General features: G+C 37.9%; 1 protein-coding gene across 6 annotated transcripts in view; it reads right to left on the bottom strand.

The window, feature by feature from the left end:
* The window catches only part of TMEM117 (transmembrane protein 117), a 202338-nt gene that overhangs the window by 58171 nt on the left and 125568 nt on the right, over positions 1-18599 (bottom strand). For all 6 annotated transcript variants that reach the window (XM_040063079.2, XM_040063080.2, XM_040063077.2 and 3 more), the window contains exon 5: positions 16069-16166. In XM_040063079.2, the coding sequence (XP_039919013.1) occupies positions 16069-16166 (98 nt within the window). The remainder of the gene's footprint in view (positions 1-16068; positions 16167-18599) is intronic.

Below are 18599 nucleotides of genomic sequence, written 5' to 3'. Positions count from 1 at the left end.
ACCCAATTCAAGAGAAGAACTGCGCACGCGTGAAGGACTGATAGCCTCATTTTAATACAGAGCGGGGATGGGAGGTGCTGGGTATGTAAGATCTTGGAGAATAAATAGAGAGCAAAGAGCCTTTTTCGGGGTGGCCACGCCTTTCAGAAATGACTCCTGTGCCGCCCGATGATGAATAAACGTACCACTTTCTAACTTTATTTAGTTAGAGGGTCTTTGTCCGTGACTGTATCAGTTTTCAATGACTCACCAGGTTGCTCGAAGCACTGTCCAACCTGGCCTTGAACACTTCCAGAGATGGGACATCCACAAGCACTCTGGACAATCTCTTCCAGTGCCCTACCACTCTCAAAGGAAAGAATTTCTTCCTTACATCTGGTCTAAACCCACCCTTTTACAGTTTAAAGCCATTCCCTCTTATCCTATCGTTACACGTCTTTGTTAAAAGTCCCTCTCCATCTTTCGTCTCAGCCCCTCTCATCATTGCAAAGCTGCTACAAGGTCTCCCTGGAACTCTCTCATCTTCAGGCCAAACAACCCCATCTCTCTTGGCCTGCCTTCACAGAAGAGGTATTTTGAATAAAGATTCAAACCAACCCATCTAAATAAAAAGTAGCACGTATGAAAAACGTGCTTGCATGGGAGTTAACAAAGAGGTTGGCTCAGAACTGGGACAAAGCTGTACCTAGTATTTTTAAAATAAGAAATGCCTTCCTTTATTTATTACTATTTTAAGTATAGCGTTGAATAAATTAAAACTGCCATAGTAAGTCACAAACTTGAAATGGATCGTCCTTCATTTTAATGTAGTAATTTGATAATTTCTTGGCCCTTGCCCTTTACTTTATCAGTTGTAAAATAGTCTTTAATAAGTGAAATCAAATTCAAACTTTTCTACATCAGAACTAGCAGTATCTGGTAGGATGGTTTAAAAATAAATGGGGAAGCAGCAAAGAAGAGTACTACAGCAAATAGCAGTAAACAAAGCTTTAAAAATATGAACCTTTCTCAAGGCTGAGTAAGTTGTTTTCCAATTGTTTTCATGGCTTTGCCTTACCCCTTGGCCATCACAGACAAGGGCTGATGCCCTTTCCACTGAAATTCAGAAAGATTTACTCTTTGTCTGCATGCGAAGCAGCGCTGTGCTCACCAATGCACCAACACAATCAGTAATACAAAGCAAACAGCAGTAAACTGGAGTCAAGGGGGTTTTGATTGAAGGAGTAGATCAATCATTTCAGTACATAAAGAACCTGAAGAGATGAAAAATATCAAGTACTGTATTAAAAGTATTGTTATTTTACACAGTTTACTGAAGCTCCTTGATTAGTCAATATCACAAAATCACAATGTTCATCAGGATAACTTCCTGCTAGACAAAGCATGCTCAAAATATGGAATTTAACTGACAGCTGGTTTTGTAAGGGCTTAACTGCTAACATGATTTTTTTGTGTTAAAAGAAGAAAAATCTAGCAAAGATGCTAAAGTATCAAAACATGTATTATGAAATCAAGGGCCCTGCAGGGCACCTTTTGTTAACAACCTTTTGTTGTGATTTCATTGAAAATTTTATCTACTCTTTGTTTTAGGCCTTGCTTTTTCCACAGTCACAAACTGCAGTCAGACAACACGCAATTATCTGAAATAAAAATATAGCCACAATATTCTCATTATGGTACCCAGCCTAAAAAATATATGAAGTTGAGTACCTTGATTAAGATAGCTGTCAGCAGATGCATTTAATTTTACAGCCATACCGATTTTTTCAAAGTAGAAAAGCAAGTAAGCAACAAAAGAAAGACTCCTTACATCGAAATTGAGGTTTTATACATGGACTAAATAAGCTTATATACATTCATATTTATAACTGTTTTAAGCACATCCTTAAAAAATAGTTTTAGTTATGTTTTTTATTGAAACAGTTTATTCTGACAGTGGTCATGGGTTATAAAAATCTGAGTGGGGACAGAATGGGACAGAGGATGAAGTCAAATAATAAGTCTTTACAGCACTCAAATAATAACTTCTTGCTCCAACTTTAAGTCCAGTCTTTGCAAAAGGTTCACTCTAATTCTTATCTTAGGCCTAAATAACTGAATCTGGATACACCAAACTGTTCTTTCTTTCTTTTAAAGCATCACAAGTTAGAATGTACAACCACATTCTAGTCATGTGCAGCACTTTGAATCCCAAGTTGTTATTTCACTGGAGCCATTATTACTCTGTGGCTGTTAGCCTTTTTGCATCAGAAAACAGGTGGATATGGTAAAGAGTTTCACTAATTGCATTTGAAAAATTGATGCCCAAAACACAGCAGAAGTCACATCATGAAGAACTATCAGGAAATCAAGAGTAATAAAACTTTTAATTACACACTCAATGGATGACAACTGCCATATCCTTCTGAAAACTGCAGAAGATTAATAATCTCATCCAGAGTATCTCCAAGGAGACTGATTTCAGCTCCCACTGTTAAAAAATCCCATTATTGGTGGTGGAACAGTTTCACTGTGTTAGTGCGTCCAGTTGCACATGAAATCCACAGGTCTTAAAAATATAGTTTCCAAACTGACCTTCACTGGAAACAAATCAGTTTCAGAATTGCTTCTTGAGATGGAACTGAAAGCCAAAAAACATTTAACATGATCATGTGTAAACGCTCAGTATTTAAACAAAACACAGGAATACTAGTTTTTCTTCATTAACGGAAGATTGGTGCCTGACAGTTTCAGCGATCTTCTGTGATGGTGTTATAGCATTGGTGGATAAGGAAAGAGCAATCATCTGGCATCATCTATCTGGAATTGTGCAAAGCATTTAACACTGTACCGCATGACAGCCTTTTTCCAAACAGGAGAGAAGTGGATTTGATGGATGGATCACTGGGTGGGTTAGGAATTGGCTGGATGGCATCCAAAAAGTTATGATCAGTCACTTGTGATGAGTTATGTTCCCAGGGGTACTGGGAACTGTGTCACATCTGTGTCAGTGATATGGACAGCTGCATCAAGTGCACCTCAGCAAGGTAGCCAACACCAAACTCTGTGGTAGAATCGACATGCTGGAGGGAAGGGATGACACCCAGAGGGACCTTCACGGGAGTGAGGGGTGGGCCACTGCAAACCTCATGAAGTTCAACAAGGCCAAGTGCAAGGTCCTGCACCTGGGTCAGCGTAATCCCAAGCATAAGTGCAGGATGGGCAGACAATGGGCTGGATTAATTTTTCCCCTTGGCAGAGGTGCCCTGGGGAGAAAGACTTGCAGGTTGATGGACAAGAAGCTAAATGTGACCTGGCAATGGGCACTTGCAGCCCAGAAAGCCAAATGTGCCCTGAGCTTCATCAAAAGCAGCATGGGCAGCAGGGCAAGGGAGGGGATTCTGCCCCTCTACTCCACTCTTGTTAGACCCCACTTGTAGTGCTGCATCCAACTCTGGGTCCCCCAAAAGAAAGACATGGATCTGTTGGGGGGAATCCAAAGGAGGAACACAAAGGTGATCAGAGGGCTGGAGCACCTCTCCTATGAAGATAGGCTGAGAGAGGTTGCATTGTTCAAAACAGGGAAGAGAAGGCACCAGGGAGACCTATTTCAGCCTTCCAGAACCTAAAGGGGGCTACAAGAGAGCTGGAGAGGGGCTTTTCACAAGGGCATGTAGTGATAGGACAAGGAGGAATGGCTTTAAACTGAAAGAGGGCAGGTTTAGATTACATGTGGGGAAGAAATTCTTTCCTGTAAGAGTGGTGAGGCACTGGAACAAATTGTCCAGAGCAGTTGTGGATGCCCCATTTCTGGAAGTGTTCAAGGCCAGTTTGAATGGGGCTTCGAGAAACCTGGTGTAGTGAAAGGCATCGGCAGAGGGGCTGGAAAGAGATGACATTTAAATTCCCTTCCAACCTATGCAATTCAATGATTCTATGAGAAAGATGAGTCAGAAGTTAAGCTAAGTACATCAGCAAATTCTAAGGCACAAGTTTGAACATGCCATTAGGGAGAAATACAATTTAAAAAAAAAAATACTCCAGCATTCCAGGAAGGCAAATAATTTCATTACTCTAATCATCACATTTATTTTAGAAAATGGTATTGATTTTTGGAATCCAGCCATGACAAAGTCGATGAACTCTGGCTATAAGCATGAGCAGCTGAAACACTCACTTTCTGATCTTCACTGAACTTTGTGGTCTTTCAGAGTTTGCATCTTGAACAAAACCACTGGCTGATGCTGCAACTTCTCTATGCACCAGTCTTTAGTGTGATGGGTCCTTTACAGCTTTCCCAGAGAAATGAGTTTCAGTTGAACTGACCATGTTTTGGGCGATGATTTTGCCAGGCTTCTGCACACTGAAGCAAGGATGCAAGACTGAATTTCTACATTAAACGTTTCTTTCTGTTGTAAGAATAATAGTCCACAATGCTCATGCTGATGTAATTACTATACTTAGAACTTCTATTTTGGGGTGGCTATCTCAATTATCTGACTATATTTTTTTATTTTTATATCATATATTTATTTATCTTTTAGCACTTTTTTCCGCCTATATGATCACATAATGTGTTTTATGTGACAGCTACACTCATCCTGATTTTGGAGTGGCCCTAGAATGAGGCCTAAGCTAGCTGTAAATGCTAAAGATAGAAAAAAAATTCTAATAACAAAGGAAGAAAAGTAAAGCACTCAAGCAGAAAGAGTGCAATGATATAACAACCACCACATCACTGATTCCGCTCTTCTGGAAAATCTTCCAGTGTCTGAGTGGGGGAAGATGTGTCTTCTGCTCAGCAAGAATTCTGCAGAGAGTGAAGAAAACGTGCTAAAAGAGGACTTGCTCCAACTGTGGTTGAACCAAGAACAGCAACTGCCCATTCAAAGAAAAGAACTTGGAATTTCCCAAGGGAAATTTTTATCTAAGAATTAGAGCTTCTCAGGTTTTGGCATAGAATGTAATTTTGTGGAAGTACTGTCATTTGGCAGTACTGTTATTACTGAAACATTGGAGACGCAGCACTTTAAAAAGTTTTATTAAAGCTATATATACATCAGACAAAATCTTTTTAGTAATCGTTCATGATATACCTCTTTCTCAGTAATAGAGATGGAATAAAATGTACTTTTAGAAAGAGGTGAACATGGATTGCCATATCCATCCAATTACGAAGGCTATACTTAGGAATCTAGCAATTATGTAGGAATAAAACCAAGCTTTTTTTTTCCTAACAGGCAATCACCTACTGAATTGCAAGTATCTACCAAATATAACTCAAAAAGCTTAAACAGGCTGAGGAATTGAAAAGATATGGTATAAAATACATATGTACTACAGTGGTTCAGAGAATTTAAATCCAAATTAATTGTGAAATTTATGTCCATGGGCCCAGTCCAAAATCCTATTGTAGCTAATGGATGATGCTTTTCTCTCTTCAGTATAATTATCTTTCAGGCAGATTGGTCTGTGAATATTTTTTTAAACCCCAGGATATTAAATGTTTTCTCACTAGAACTTAACCAGGGGAATGATGTAAATGCAGGGGTGTAAGAGCTCCCTTCCTTCCCTCTGTTGCCCTGTCACGTGTGTGATTTTGTGGTCTCTTATTCGTGCAAATACAAGTAAGAGGCAACATATGTTTTTGTTTGATTTATAGGCATCTCCATCAGAAAGAAATAGGATGAGAACACTTAATGTAACTTGAATGAGAAAAATAAAGAACTTAATCTTCAAGCTAAAGTGATCTCACAATTTTCATTTGTTGCTTTGGTTTTAAAGCATTTTTTTGAATCTCAGAGCTCAGAACTCCCTAAATTTAATTATATCTCCCTCAAATGCTTTGCCTTCAGAAGAAAAGTGAGATGAAGAGTGATTTGTCTCACTATTCTTCCAGTCATGATTAGGGTGTGGGAAAATACATGACACAGCCTTTCCAAATAGAGACTGGCACGTGCAAGTGCCAGATTTCTTCTTTGGCAGTTGACACAGATGGGAGACTTCCACCTGCATGCCCTCCCATACGCATACCTTTTTTCTGCTCATATATAAATAATGTGATGCAAAGCATCCACCCCTCCTGCACTGCATTAGTAGTCTATGCAGAACACATTCCATGAGGCCACATGGGAGGCCTGTGGAGTGATTGCAGTCCTAAGATGCTCCCAGAAAAGCCAGGGAAAGGTTGAGATGGACCATAATGTTAGATTAGCAAATGCAATGTCAGAAGCCACCCTCCTCACAGCTGACCTAGGGCCTCAAATCACCCTTACCCTTTCCCTCTTGCTTCTGCAAATGCTGCAGCATTTTGGGCTATTGCTGTGCTGGAGGAAGGGAGGAAGGGAGGAAGGGAAAAAGGGAAGAAGGGAAGAAGGGCAGAGATGTTCTGCTAGGGATCAAGTAAAACTTCCAGCTGAAAGCAGTACCCACTGAGGAGAGCAGATTGGTGGGAGAACCCTGAATTGCTGACACAATAGTTTTCATGCACTGAGGAGTGGGGACATCTGAGAACAAGGTCCAAAAATGTATCTCTCATACACACAAAAATGCATGACTCATGTGGTTGCCAAGCTTCAACCATTCTGGTGACTTCTGACCACATTCACTTTTCCATACTAGAACTGTAAAAGCACTTTGTTATCCAATTGGAAAAGTTTTCCTCAGGATGTGAACCAGAGAATTTGTACAAGACCAAGTTGAAGAAAAACTTTTGTGCAAATACTTTTGATAATGCAATATTTTCTTATTTATTCGATGTTTGCAAATATTCAAAATAAGAAAAAATGAAAACTAAAAGGCAAAAGAATCTTAAACAACTCTTAATTACATGAAAGAAAATTCAGCACTCTGTTATTATGATTAATTATTTCTGTATTGGATTATGTAACTTACCATCCCATTGTGAGATGCTCCACACAGTGCGGGAGGAGCCAACTGTTTCTAGCTAAATAAAAACTGGGACTGAAGGACACAAGGGATCCTGTTTTTCCACCGGATTCCTGGAGGAAGACTGGACCCATCTCCCCACCACTGGAATTTCTACAGGACCATCTCTACTCCCCAGAACCACATCTGTTACTCCAGGAGGACTTGTTTGGACTGCTTCCAACACTCTGATCACCAGGGTGTCAGGTCGTATCCCTGAGTCCATCAGGGTTTCTTCCAGGATCTTTGTTTGCTTCCTTGCTTAGGTGGTTGTTTTTCGGGGTTTGTTTGTTTGTTTTTTGTTTTGTTTTGTTTTTTACTACTACATTTGTAGTTTCCTTTTTTTTTAATATTCCTAGTAAAGAACTGTTACTCCTATTTCCTATATCTTTGCCTGAGAGCCCCTAATTGCAAAATTATAATAATTTGGAGGGAAAGGGGGTTTACATTCTCCTTTCTAAGGGAGGCTCTAGCAGACAACCGTCTTTCAAAACAAAGATGGATTTTGGTGCCCAATGTGGGGTACGAGGGCATTGAGAGAAAAATGAATAACAGTTCTTAAGTGCCTACATTCTTGTGTACTGGTTATAGAAACCTCATTAAGTACCATTATGTGGTCTAACTTACCCTGGTTCAGATGGCACGTGTTTGTAGCTGTATTTCTCCCGTTTGCAGGCCCTTATCTAAACATGGGCCCTATAACTAAGGCTACTGTGGCTGTTATCAAGTTTGCTTTATGGGTTGATAAGGTGAGGAATTAATGGATCTTTAACTTCCTCTGGAAGGTGGGCACATGGATACATGGCTGTCACACACTAAGTGCATGTTTTTGGGGCTATTTTAAGAATGGTATTTTCTGTGAGGAAATGACAGTAGGTGAAGTTTTTCCCCGAGCCCTTCAACCAGTTCTTTGTGCCTACCCCACCAGCTTTTGAAGGGTTTCAATTTCCTCTAGATACTAACCAAGTGTTGCTGATAATCCTAGCCTATTTAACTTTCAGAGATAAGGTGAGGTTGACTTGGATCACTGCACAGACAGCTGCCCCAGAGACTGGGAACACTGTCATGAAGCCTGATGCTGCCTCAGAGACTGAGAATATTGCCAAGGGGCCTGACACTGACCCACAGAATAGGGATGCTGGCCCACCACCTGACCCTGCCCCGCAGCCCACCTCAGAAATGAACCACCCAGATTGGGTGGGGATTCTAGTGAAGGGGATGGGCCAGATGCTAAAGCAGCACATTTCCCCAGTTGTAGCATCTGTAGCCCCAATGGGTAGGAAACCCTCCCCCTGCCCCGACGAAGGAGAGTCTGATGGTGCAGCAGCGGAACCCACAGACGTTACAACCATCCAGGTTCCAGCTGAACCACAGGGGCAGCCACAGCCAGCAGCAGTTGCCCCTGTGGGAACAAAGAAGTATAAGGTGAAATCAGAGCACCCAGGCAACAAGGATAAAAAAGGAGGGCCCTCACAACCCACAGGGGAGTCAGAGGTTGATATCATCACTGAGTCCCTGACATATGAAAGTCTCTGTAATCTGCAAAAAGATCTTGCACGACGGGTACGTGAGGCTTATACAGCCTGGTTACTTTGGGTCTGGGACCTTATGGGTACAGGCGTGCAACTAGATAGTGGTGTCAAAGATAGACTTAGATTGGCAACACAAGGGAGAGTTGCTCCTAGCTCGATGGACCCATGATGCCTCAGGTCATCAAGGCAGAGATGCCACCTATAAGTGGGCACGAGATAGAAGAGTAGATCTAAACATGGACAGTATTTCTCAAGTTATCCATGACTGTGAGACGTGTGCTGCAATCAAGCAGGCCAAGCAGGTGAAGCCCCTATAGTATAGTAGGCAGTGATCCAAATATAAGTATTGGGAAGCCTGGCAGATTGACTACATCACCCTTCCCCAAACCCGCCAAGGTAAGCGCTATGGGCTGACCATGGTAGAAGCCACAACTGGATGGCTGGAGACCTACCCTGTGCCCCATGCTACTGCCCAGAACACCATCCTGGGCCTTGAAAAGCAAATCCTGTAGAGACATGGCGCCCCGGAGAGAATCAAGTCAGACAGTGGGACCCATTTCAAGAACAGCCTTATAAACACCTAGGCTAGAAAACATAGCTTTGAATAAATATATCACATCCTTTATCATGCACCAGCTTCCAGGAAAGTTAAATGGTACAATGGACTACTTAAGACTACTCTGAAGGCACTTAGCAGGGGAACCTTCAAAAATTAGGAAATTAACTTAGCAAAGGCCACCTGAATAGTCAACACCTGAGGCTCCATCAATCGAGCAGGACCTACCCAGTCTAAACACTTATACACAGTGGATGGGAATAAAAGTCCCTGTGGTACATATAAAAGGAATTCTAAGAAAGACTGTTTAGATTAACCCCACTTCAGGCAAAGGCAAACCCATCCGTGGAATTGTTTTTGCTCAAAGACCTAGTTCTACTTGGTGGGTAATGCAGAAATATAGAAAAAACAGTTGTGTACCACAGGCGAACCTAATCCTAAGTGAGAACTGGGTGTAATGGTTCATTGTGTATAATAGAGTTTATTGATTTAGGTATAATGCAGATAGTAATAGCATAAGGGGTGGATAATGTATTGGATTATGTAACCTAAAAATGCATCTTCTATTTCATCTGTTGAAAGCTGGTTTTGGGGCACGTGTTATCCTCCTTACTCCAGGGGGGAGGGGGGTGGATGCCTTCTGATAATGGCCCAGCCATTCAAACCAGGTGGGGCAGTGTTTCTTATCTCTTTCACCACCCCTCCATCCTCCAGGGGACATCTTCTGATAATGGGCCATTAGGGTCCACCAATGACATGACACATTCCATCATCCCGTTATGAGATGCTCCACACAGTGGGGGAGGAGCCAGCTGTTCCCAGCTAGATAAAAACTGGGACTGAAGGATACAAGGGATCCTGTTTTTCCACTGGGTTCCTGGAGGAAGACCGGACTCATCTCCCCACCACTGGACTTTCTACAGGACCATCTCTACTCCCCAGAACCACATCTGTTACTCCAGGAGGACTTATTTGGACTGCTTCCAATACCCTGATCACCAGGGTGTCAGGTTGTATCCCTGACTCCATCAGGGTTTCTTCCAGGATCTTTGTTTGCTTCCTTGCTTAGTTATTTTGTTTGTTTCTTTGTTTGTTTTGTTTTGTTTTGTTGTTTTTTGTTTTGGTTTGGTTTTTGTTTTTTTTTGTACTACTACATTTGTTTTTTTCTTTTTTTTTTTTTAAATATTCCTAGTAAAGAACTGTTACTCCTATTTCCCATATCCTTGCCTGAGAGCCCCTAATTGGAAAATTATAATAATTTGGAGGGAAAGGGGGTTTACATTCTCCATTCCAAGGGAAGTTCTAGCAGACAAGTGTCTTTCAAAACCAAGACAATTTCCAACACTTTTTACATTAAGAAATTGTCATTTCACAGCACAGGTCACCAATAAAACCCATAGATTAAATAAATGCTCTCAAAAATATTTTAGTAATTTCTTGAAAAATTATAATCATACATCTCAATGGCCAGACTAAATGTAACAATTACTATTAATGGATAGTTTTATCCTGACAGAATATATTTAACAATGCCAGACCAGATTAGTAGTCACTCAATATAAATCATCTGCGGAGGACCTTAGTGAATATTTTGTATTGAGACAAGAAGCAAATCATAAGAAACTTATATATTGTCTTTCTTATCCAAACTGAAATTATGCACTTGAGTTACAAGATTTACTGTGACCAATAATATTGGAAAATATTTGTATGTTCTTTTATACTATTTATGCTATTTACCAGGAAATCTGCCTTGCCTTTTAGATGATTCCAGGTTTCTGTTCAGTAGTCAGTTCACCTTATCCCAAGATAAATTACTTAAATATGAAAGAATTAATAGATGAACTTTAAAACCTCCAAACCAGGGAGAGAATACTGTGTTTGTTTCTAAATGCACAGATATTATAGATACAATTATTTCATTGTTTCATGCAGTTTTATTTGCGGGAATGTATTCCAAAAACCTTTACTCAAACGTAATGAAAGGTTTGTTTTGTTTCAGTTAACTTAAACTGACTGAGCTATAATGCGTAGTTAGTTTTTCTTAACGCAGCCTATAGTGAGAAGAATGAATGTTTTTAGAAGCCGTCTTTTGAACAATCATATATGTGAAAAGAATATAATTTTCCAGTATAAACTTATCATCTTGATTGTGAAAACATAGAATATGGAAATATAATTTATCAAATCAAATGTTCAAATGGGTGCATAATAGAAAAACTCTTATAGAAAATGCTTTTATATCTTTATAAGAGATCTATCGATCTCCTATCTATCTATCTCATAAGGAAGCTTTCTCTACTTCCAGTTAAGAATACTAACCTACGTTATGTTTGACACACATGTACATAAATTAGAACTCTGTAGCAATTCTGCACAATTATTTTGAATAAAAGCTTCTAAATCTGTATTACTAGGTTGATTTGCTAAATTAAAATACTCTGATTCCTAACACATTTCTTAGCATGTGTAGTTGTATTTTTTATTAAAGAAAGCTAGCAGGAGCTTAGGGAAGTACATACTAATAGAAGAATGCTTAGTTTGTGAAGTCAAACAGCAGACACAGAGAATCAAAAATGTACAATTATCCATATTACTCTATTTCTTTTCCATGCTGGTATCTGTTTTGCATTATTTCAGACAAGAATCCTGTGTCAAAGGACAATTGTCTTTATTGCACCAATAAAGATTGATCATTACCTACACATACAAGGAATGTCTAGCCAGGGACACCACAGAAATGGATTCCAGCCTGGAACTTGCATATTCAAAGGTTCAGCTTGTATATATTGTTCTGTCACCCTGTCTGCAATCAAGATTCAGCTGCACAATCCACTGTTATCTCTACAATCCCCCATTTTGATAATATAACTTTGAATATCAATTTTCTGTTATTCGGTTACACAGACCTCAGCAGCTCTTTTCCTCTGTTCCTGTAAACTGGTTTCTTTTTGACTCTGCTCTGCTTTTTCCCTATGGCTAAAAGTTCACATTCTGTATGCCTTGCTTATTATAAGCCCTCCATACTCTGTTAGGAAAATTTTGAGGACAATTATTATTGGAGCAGTTTGTCAAAAGAGAGTATTCAGGTCTTGCCTCTACTGAGCAAACTGCACACATCCCAGAGGTGTCCTTATGATTTTATTCCAACTGCTATGCTCAGTTTTCCACAGGATATGGCAGGTCACTGCAGAAGACACTGTGAGGAGGAGACAGTGATTTCAGGCACAAAGTAGGCAGAGGTAACCCCAGGCCTTGGTGGCAGAGAGCTGTATGTTACATTGGCCATGACTTCACAGCCTGGGCACGTACTGGGGCGCTGGTGTGGGCTGCCTCTAACAACAGCACCTGCTGTACTGCTGGGGGTGTGCAGGGGACACCTTTAGTGTAGGCTGGACTTATTAAATGTTTGCATGGAAATAAAAAAAATATTTGCAAAATTATCAGTCTCTTCTGCACCTGATTCATGTAATATCCAACATCAAAATTAAATATGGTTCTATATTGTCTTATTTATTTTTCTTACCACTAGCTACAGCTGTTGACTTGTCAACAATCTTGTCCAAGATCTTTACTTGACTTTATTCAACAAACTTATTTTCTTTTTGTTTCTTTCAAATGCCAGTCCTCTTGTGTGATACGTGATTTGTCTCTCCTAAATCAGCCAAGTTACCAACATTAAAAAACGAAACAAAACAGCCTGTTCCAAGTCATGCTTATAATTTTGCAATACTGATAATGATGACAGAGCACTGGAGACAGTGGTCTGTAGAGAGACTCATCTGACTGTAGGTGGTGCAGATATTTAACTCCTTGTGTGTATCTTTTGTGACCAACAAACAAGCCCACACATCTTAGTAATTCCATCAGGGTTCAAGATTCTTTATAGCTACCTAGAAGTCCTCTTGAAAATACACTTTCTTAAACACATGAGAAAGTGTATTTGCATTGTATCACCTAGCACTATAAAACATTACACAAAGCTGCCTCAGAATGCTGGAATTAGTCATGAGCGGAGCTGAAAATTACCAAAATGGAGATTTTTTCACAAAAAAAAAGACAACCTCTGACTTCAAAAAAAGTTAAAGACACTTCAAAGTACTCCTTAGTGATGGACTACTCAAAGGCAAAGAGCAACTGATCATTCTTTAGCAAGACGAGCTGTTTGTGGAAGAATTATATTATGAAGAAATTCAGAAGTCAGCCAGAATCCTCAGGAGCAACTACCCAAATAGATGCAGACAGTGTTTCCAGAAAATTATTTAAAGGTGGAAATGATAAGATGAGTCAAAACCTTTGTGAATTGGTTGCATTGGAGAGCTTAAAACATTTCCAAATGAGAAACAAAGTGGCCACGTAATTAACTATCATAAATAAGTGGATGGTGCCTTCACCACCTTTATGATCCTTCCACCTTTGGTACATATACAGAAATTTTCTAATTTTGCAAAGTAAACCCAAAAATAAAAAAGACATTAGCAGAAAAAGAAGTCTAATTTGTATCTAAGGTTTTCATTTCATCTACCACTTTCGACTGTGTATCACATATCTACACTAGGAATTATTAAAATACAGTTCACAGTATTGTACTAGCTCTACTAAACAGGTGTGCTACTAAAAATTGTCCTGAATAAATGGATTTTGACCTACCAGTATCTATGTAGGACACACTGTTGAGGATGTTTCATTTAGGACATTTCAGAAATTAGGCCGTATACATCACATTGTTTAAGCAACAATAAAGTAAATATAAATTCCCCATGTTACCATGCATACCATTATCACCCCTTTATTTTTCTTACCTAGTGGAGAGAAAAAATAAAATCTACTTTTAACAATGTCTACCTTACACTATATAAATAATGTCTGCAGAATATAGACTGTCATCCACGGCTATTTTATTTCACTGCTTAAAGCTAAAAATAAAAACATTTATGTGTCCCTTTAGGTTTTGAGCTTACCCTTTAGTATGAGATTCTTGCATGAAAACTGTTTTTTTTTGCTCATCTCTATATTGATTTTTGGTAGGATTTGTTAGTGTGAATATTATTTGAAATAAAATACTGATTCTTTAAAATTTTAGAGAGGAAGAAAATCACTTGCAATGATATTTTAGTAATTTTAAAAGTTTTATTGGTCTTCCCAACTGACATATAAATTTGAAAACTATCACAACACCTTGCTTTTAATCCTTTTGTCCCATTTTTCCAATCTTTTCATGTAATTAAGTTTTTTCTTAAATCTTAACTCATCTCCTTTTCAGTCTTCCAGACAAATCTATTCTTCAGGCAAGGGTGAAAAAAATCAATGATGTTTTAGACTGAGCTTTCTGCTCAGATGACACTGTAATCATTGGTAGCCCACTTGGCAACTGTCTGTGAATTTTTTTGATATATATGCTTTACCTTTTTGCCCATCCCTGCACGCTGAGACAGAATCTTTCTCTGCACATCCTGCACTGATGACAAGGAGTCGTTTAAACCCCCTGCCCCCATCCATAACTCAAGTCACACTATTTTTTTCACCTAGCTTTCTAAGAGCCCTCTTTCATGCATTTTTCAAATTATTAACTTAATTTTTAAATTCTGTCACATCACTAATATTTATGATGTATATAAATAATGAATACTACTTCAAAAATGAAATAATGTAAGTCCTCAGCCTTATCAATATAGCAGAATATTATTATTTTATTCATAACTTCAATGCACATTGCTGAGATGATTTCTAAATGTTAACACACTTAGGCTTACTAGTTTTCTTAATTGCATTCATTAAAGAACTTTGTCAAAAGCCTTGGGAAAATCCAAATAAATTAGATCAAGCATTTCTCCCATATCCATTACTTTGAGGACATGTGCAAAGAGTTCTAACAGATCAGAGAAGGTTGTCTTTCAGTAAAGATTCCCCAGCTTCCTTTAGCAGAAATTAATTTAGAGCTTTGCTCATAATTCCATTATAGATACATAATGATATATAATATATATTATATAATTATGTAATATATTCAATCCATTTAACTAAAACTGAACTCAGACTAACAGGCCAGTAGGATAATAGGAGTTTGCTGGGGGAAAAAAAGGCAGAAAAATCAAAACAATATGCAAATTTTAATATTCAATTTTTAAAAAGGCAATTAAATGCTAAAAAAACTTGCATCAGCTCAACCCCTTCAGTTCTTCATAAGCTTTCTGTGTTGCCAATAAGCCATTTGATTCTGCTTTCTTTTCAAATTTCTCTTATTATTTCCTTTATTGCCTTAATATAATATCTTGGTTTTACTGTTTTAAAGATACTACAAGATATTTCATTGCATTTTCTGTAGGAGACTCCATACAAATAAATCTTTCAACTTCTCTGTAAGAGTTCTTTTGAAATATGTTCTTTTATAAACAGCAGGTCTGATGACATTTTCATGAGTTTTTACAGTTCTGATATAATTGAAAAAATCTTTGCTATTTCTTAAATCTTCAGCTATAAGGTCTTCAGACTGCTTCTTAGACTATATATTCTCTATCATTCATTTTTCCTGTCATAATTTGTGTTCTGTTGCAATAGTTACATTTGTCTGGAATTTACCTGGAAGAGGCTACATTTGAGGTGAGATAAACTCTTAACCCTCACAACTTTTTGCATTGATTTTTAATATTTTTCTTAATCATCTGAGACTGATGTGACATTTTAAATCCTATTAATGTGGTAATTCAAGGAATTTCTAAAATTAATTTCATGGCCACAAAAGGAAGTTCAAAATATCTACTTTATTACAAGGAATTACAGTGGGAAACCCCAATATTATCACAAATAGCAAAAATTTTGCAACTCAATTATAAAGTGTCAAAATAGAATAAAAGAAACTGTATAATTTAATTTAAAAATTATATTTCTACACCAACTATTTTGATTAGGAATTCTTCACTCATGTACCATTTTCGCAATGTTTAATTTTTTGTTAGACCAGATTTACCTTTTTATAACCATATCTCTCTCTGCCACAGATGGTCACAGAAGTAATGTTTTTCAACGTTCTATAAAAGGTTTGTTTACAATAAATTTTTTTTGCTATTTTCCTACCAGAATAAAACGATCCTAATGTTTCCTTTCTTCCAGAAAGCCCTGGCAGACTTTCCCCAGTCTGGGTAGGGTTTGTCCTGAAGCATCATATCTGTGACCTGTAGGGGAAGAAGAAATAGTGGATAGTTACACTGGTGTTACATAAGGCAGTACTAGCAAGGACTTTAGGAACATTTTTATTTTATGTGTGGCACACCTGCATCAGTTCTGATAATGATAACAGACAGTAGACTAATAGTATGTCCAGTGGTTTTTTGCAATCAAGATAACAAATATTGGGCTACGTATTTTGCCTCTAGAAGTGCATGTAATTCCTTGAGAAACAAAGAAACCTGTAGAGATCCAAAGATAAGAGGAACCAGTCTAAAAGTTACAGCAGCCTACGGGATGTGACTTACATTCCCCTGTGGCTGTGAAGCTTTCTGGCCCAATCTGGGACAGGGGAACCACTTCCCTGAGAGCAGCATCAGCAGAATTTCCACTCTTGAAACCAGAACTGCAGCTAGGGAGTGGAAGCCTGTGAATTAAGCACTATTTAACATTTATAATGTCCTCTCAGTTCCTGCTATCAGTATAAAAAGCACACTTGGGACTGGCAACAGAAAAAAACCCCATAGAACTTGCAAAAAATTTTAAAAGTATGAAATATTTATTCTCGTTTTCATAATTCCTATCTAAAGAGACCATCTGTTTCTCTGTCCAGAGAATCATATGCATGTAGTACTTCTGGGTGGTACATGAAAGTATTGAAAATGACTTTCGGTTCAGTGAGGGAGGTGAATACCCCTCAGGCACCTGCTTCTTTGGGAAGCTGTGTTTTCATATCCATTTACTTCAAGTTAACTGTACTAAAAAGCACCAAAAGTTATTTCACAATAAACTCATAAATTCTGTTGTGCAAAAGATCCAGAGTGGAAAACCTATCCATTTGTAAAGATTTAAGAAATAATTGATCAGATAAAGGAAATGGGGGTGACCACCTGCTTCAAAATGCAGATAAGTAAACCAAATTCTATCTCACTTATCAGTAAAGAGTGGGAAATTACTATGTGTTTTGATCAACAGGAAGATAAATCTTAAGGTATTAGATGGAAATAATTTCAAACTGAAGACAAAATTTCACAGATGTTTTAAAATCCAGTTTATCATCCAGAGTGTAAGGTACCCTTTTCAATCAATGTCATTAAGAGTGTTTTTCAAAAAAACCACGTGGCCAATGAATAAATTAAAAATTTATTCAACTGCTGAATTTTGGCTTCAAGTCCATTTGGGGTTAAAAGTGCTCAGTGTATTAGCCTGGACTGGGTCCAAAGGATAATGGCTATGTTAAATAAATAGAAATGCACATTCTAGAATTTCACTATTCCATTAAACCTAACCTTAACAAAGAACAGATATCTTAAAAATACCACCATTAATAACTGTTTTATGTGGGTAAATCTTTTCTCTGATCAGCATGCTATAATACTTTTTTATAAAGTTCCCATTATCTAATTAAATATTTCGATAAATATTTAATGCTGAACAAGACCTCTGTAAAGATTTAATACACTACTTTAGAAACAATTTTTCTTCCTCTTAGGAAGAGACTACATGGTAATGAACATTTGCAAAGAAGAACAGATATTGCAAGAGGCTTTCTTCAAGTTTCAAAATAGTTTCTCCAGATGTTTTCTGGGAAATTATTATATTTGGGAGAAGGAGGCAATTTGCCGCTCTATGACCAATCACTAGAGAAGCACGTTTCATAAGAATGACATTCGAGATGGAGATATTTTCTGAGGAAAGTGGCAAGATGAGGCAGGAAATGTTCTTCCTGATATCAAATAGTTGGTCTTTCATCTCCCAACTTTGGTGTTTATTTAAAGTCATATCACCAGATCAATGTCAGGTCAGTTGCAGCTAAATTGGCTGAAGAAGAGACAGTCATTAAAGGGATGCATTCCATAAAGAGAAATCCAATTACCTTTTGCATTAGAGAAATCAAATTCATTTTCTGATTTGGTCAAGGACAGTCACTGTAGAAAACAGCCCACAGGAGCAAAACACTCAACACTGTAGTACAGCAGACAAGTTTTAGATAGATATCAAATACCCATTGTTTTTAGAAGAGGAAAAATATAAATTTTAATTTAATCTGCAGAACTTTGTGTAAAGAAATGTGTGTGTTTTTCTTCTCTATTCATATTTCACAATGCAATTGCTGGACAGCATACATTTATCTCTGCTTTACTGGACTGTGTTTGAGAACATTGCTGATACATGGGAATAAAAAAAAATATTGAACACTTTAGTAAATGTCTGCTTGCATCTTACATAATCAAGAAAAAATAGGGAAAGCCACTTACAATGTAATTAGGTAATGTATTTTTTTCTTGAATTAGGAGATGTAATATACTTTAATCAATAATTACACGGCTTCAGTTCAAAAAGGAATGGCCCCTACACAGAGACAGTGTATATATTTTCATTTTATTTTGTGCCTCATGAGAAAAACAGTTACACTGTATTAAATTGCAAAAGAAAAGCTG

This window comes from Hirundo rustica, chromosome 4, assembly GCF_015227805.2.
Source record: "Hirundo rustica isolate bHirRus1 chromosome 4, bHirRus1.pri.v3, whole genome shotgun sequence".
Lineage (NCBI taxonomy): Eukaryota > Metazoa > Chordata > Aves > Passeriformes > Hirundinidae > Hirundo > Hirundo rustica.
Note: the sequence above shows the minus strand (reverse complement) of the source record. Positions and strands in the feature narration are given on the sequence as shown.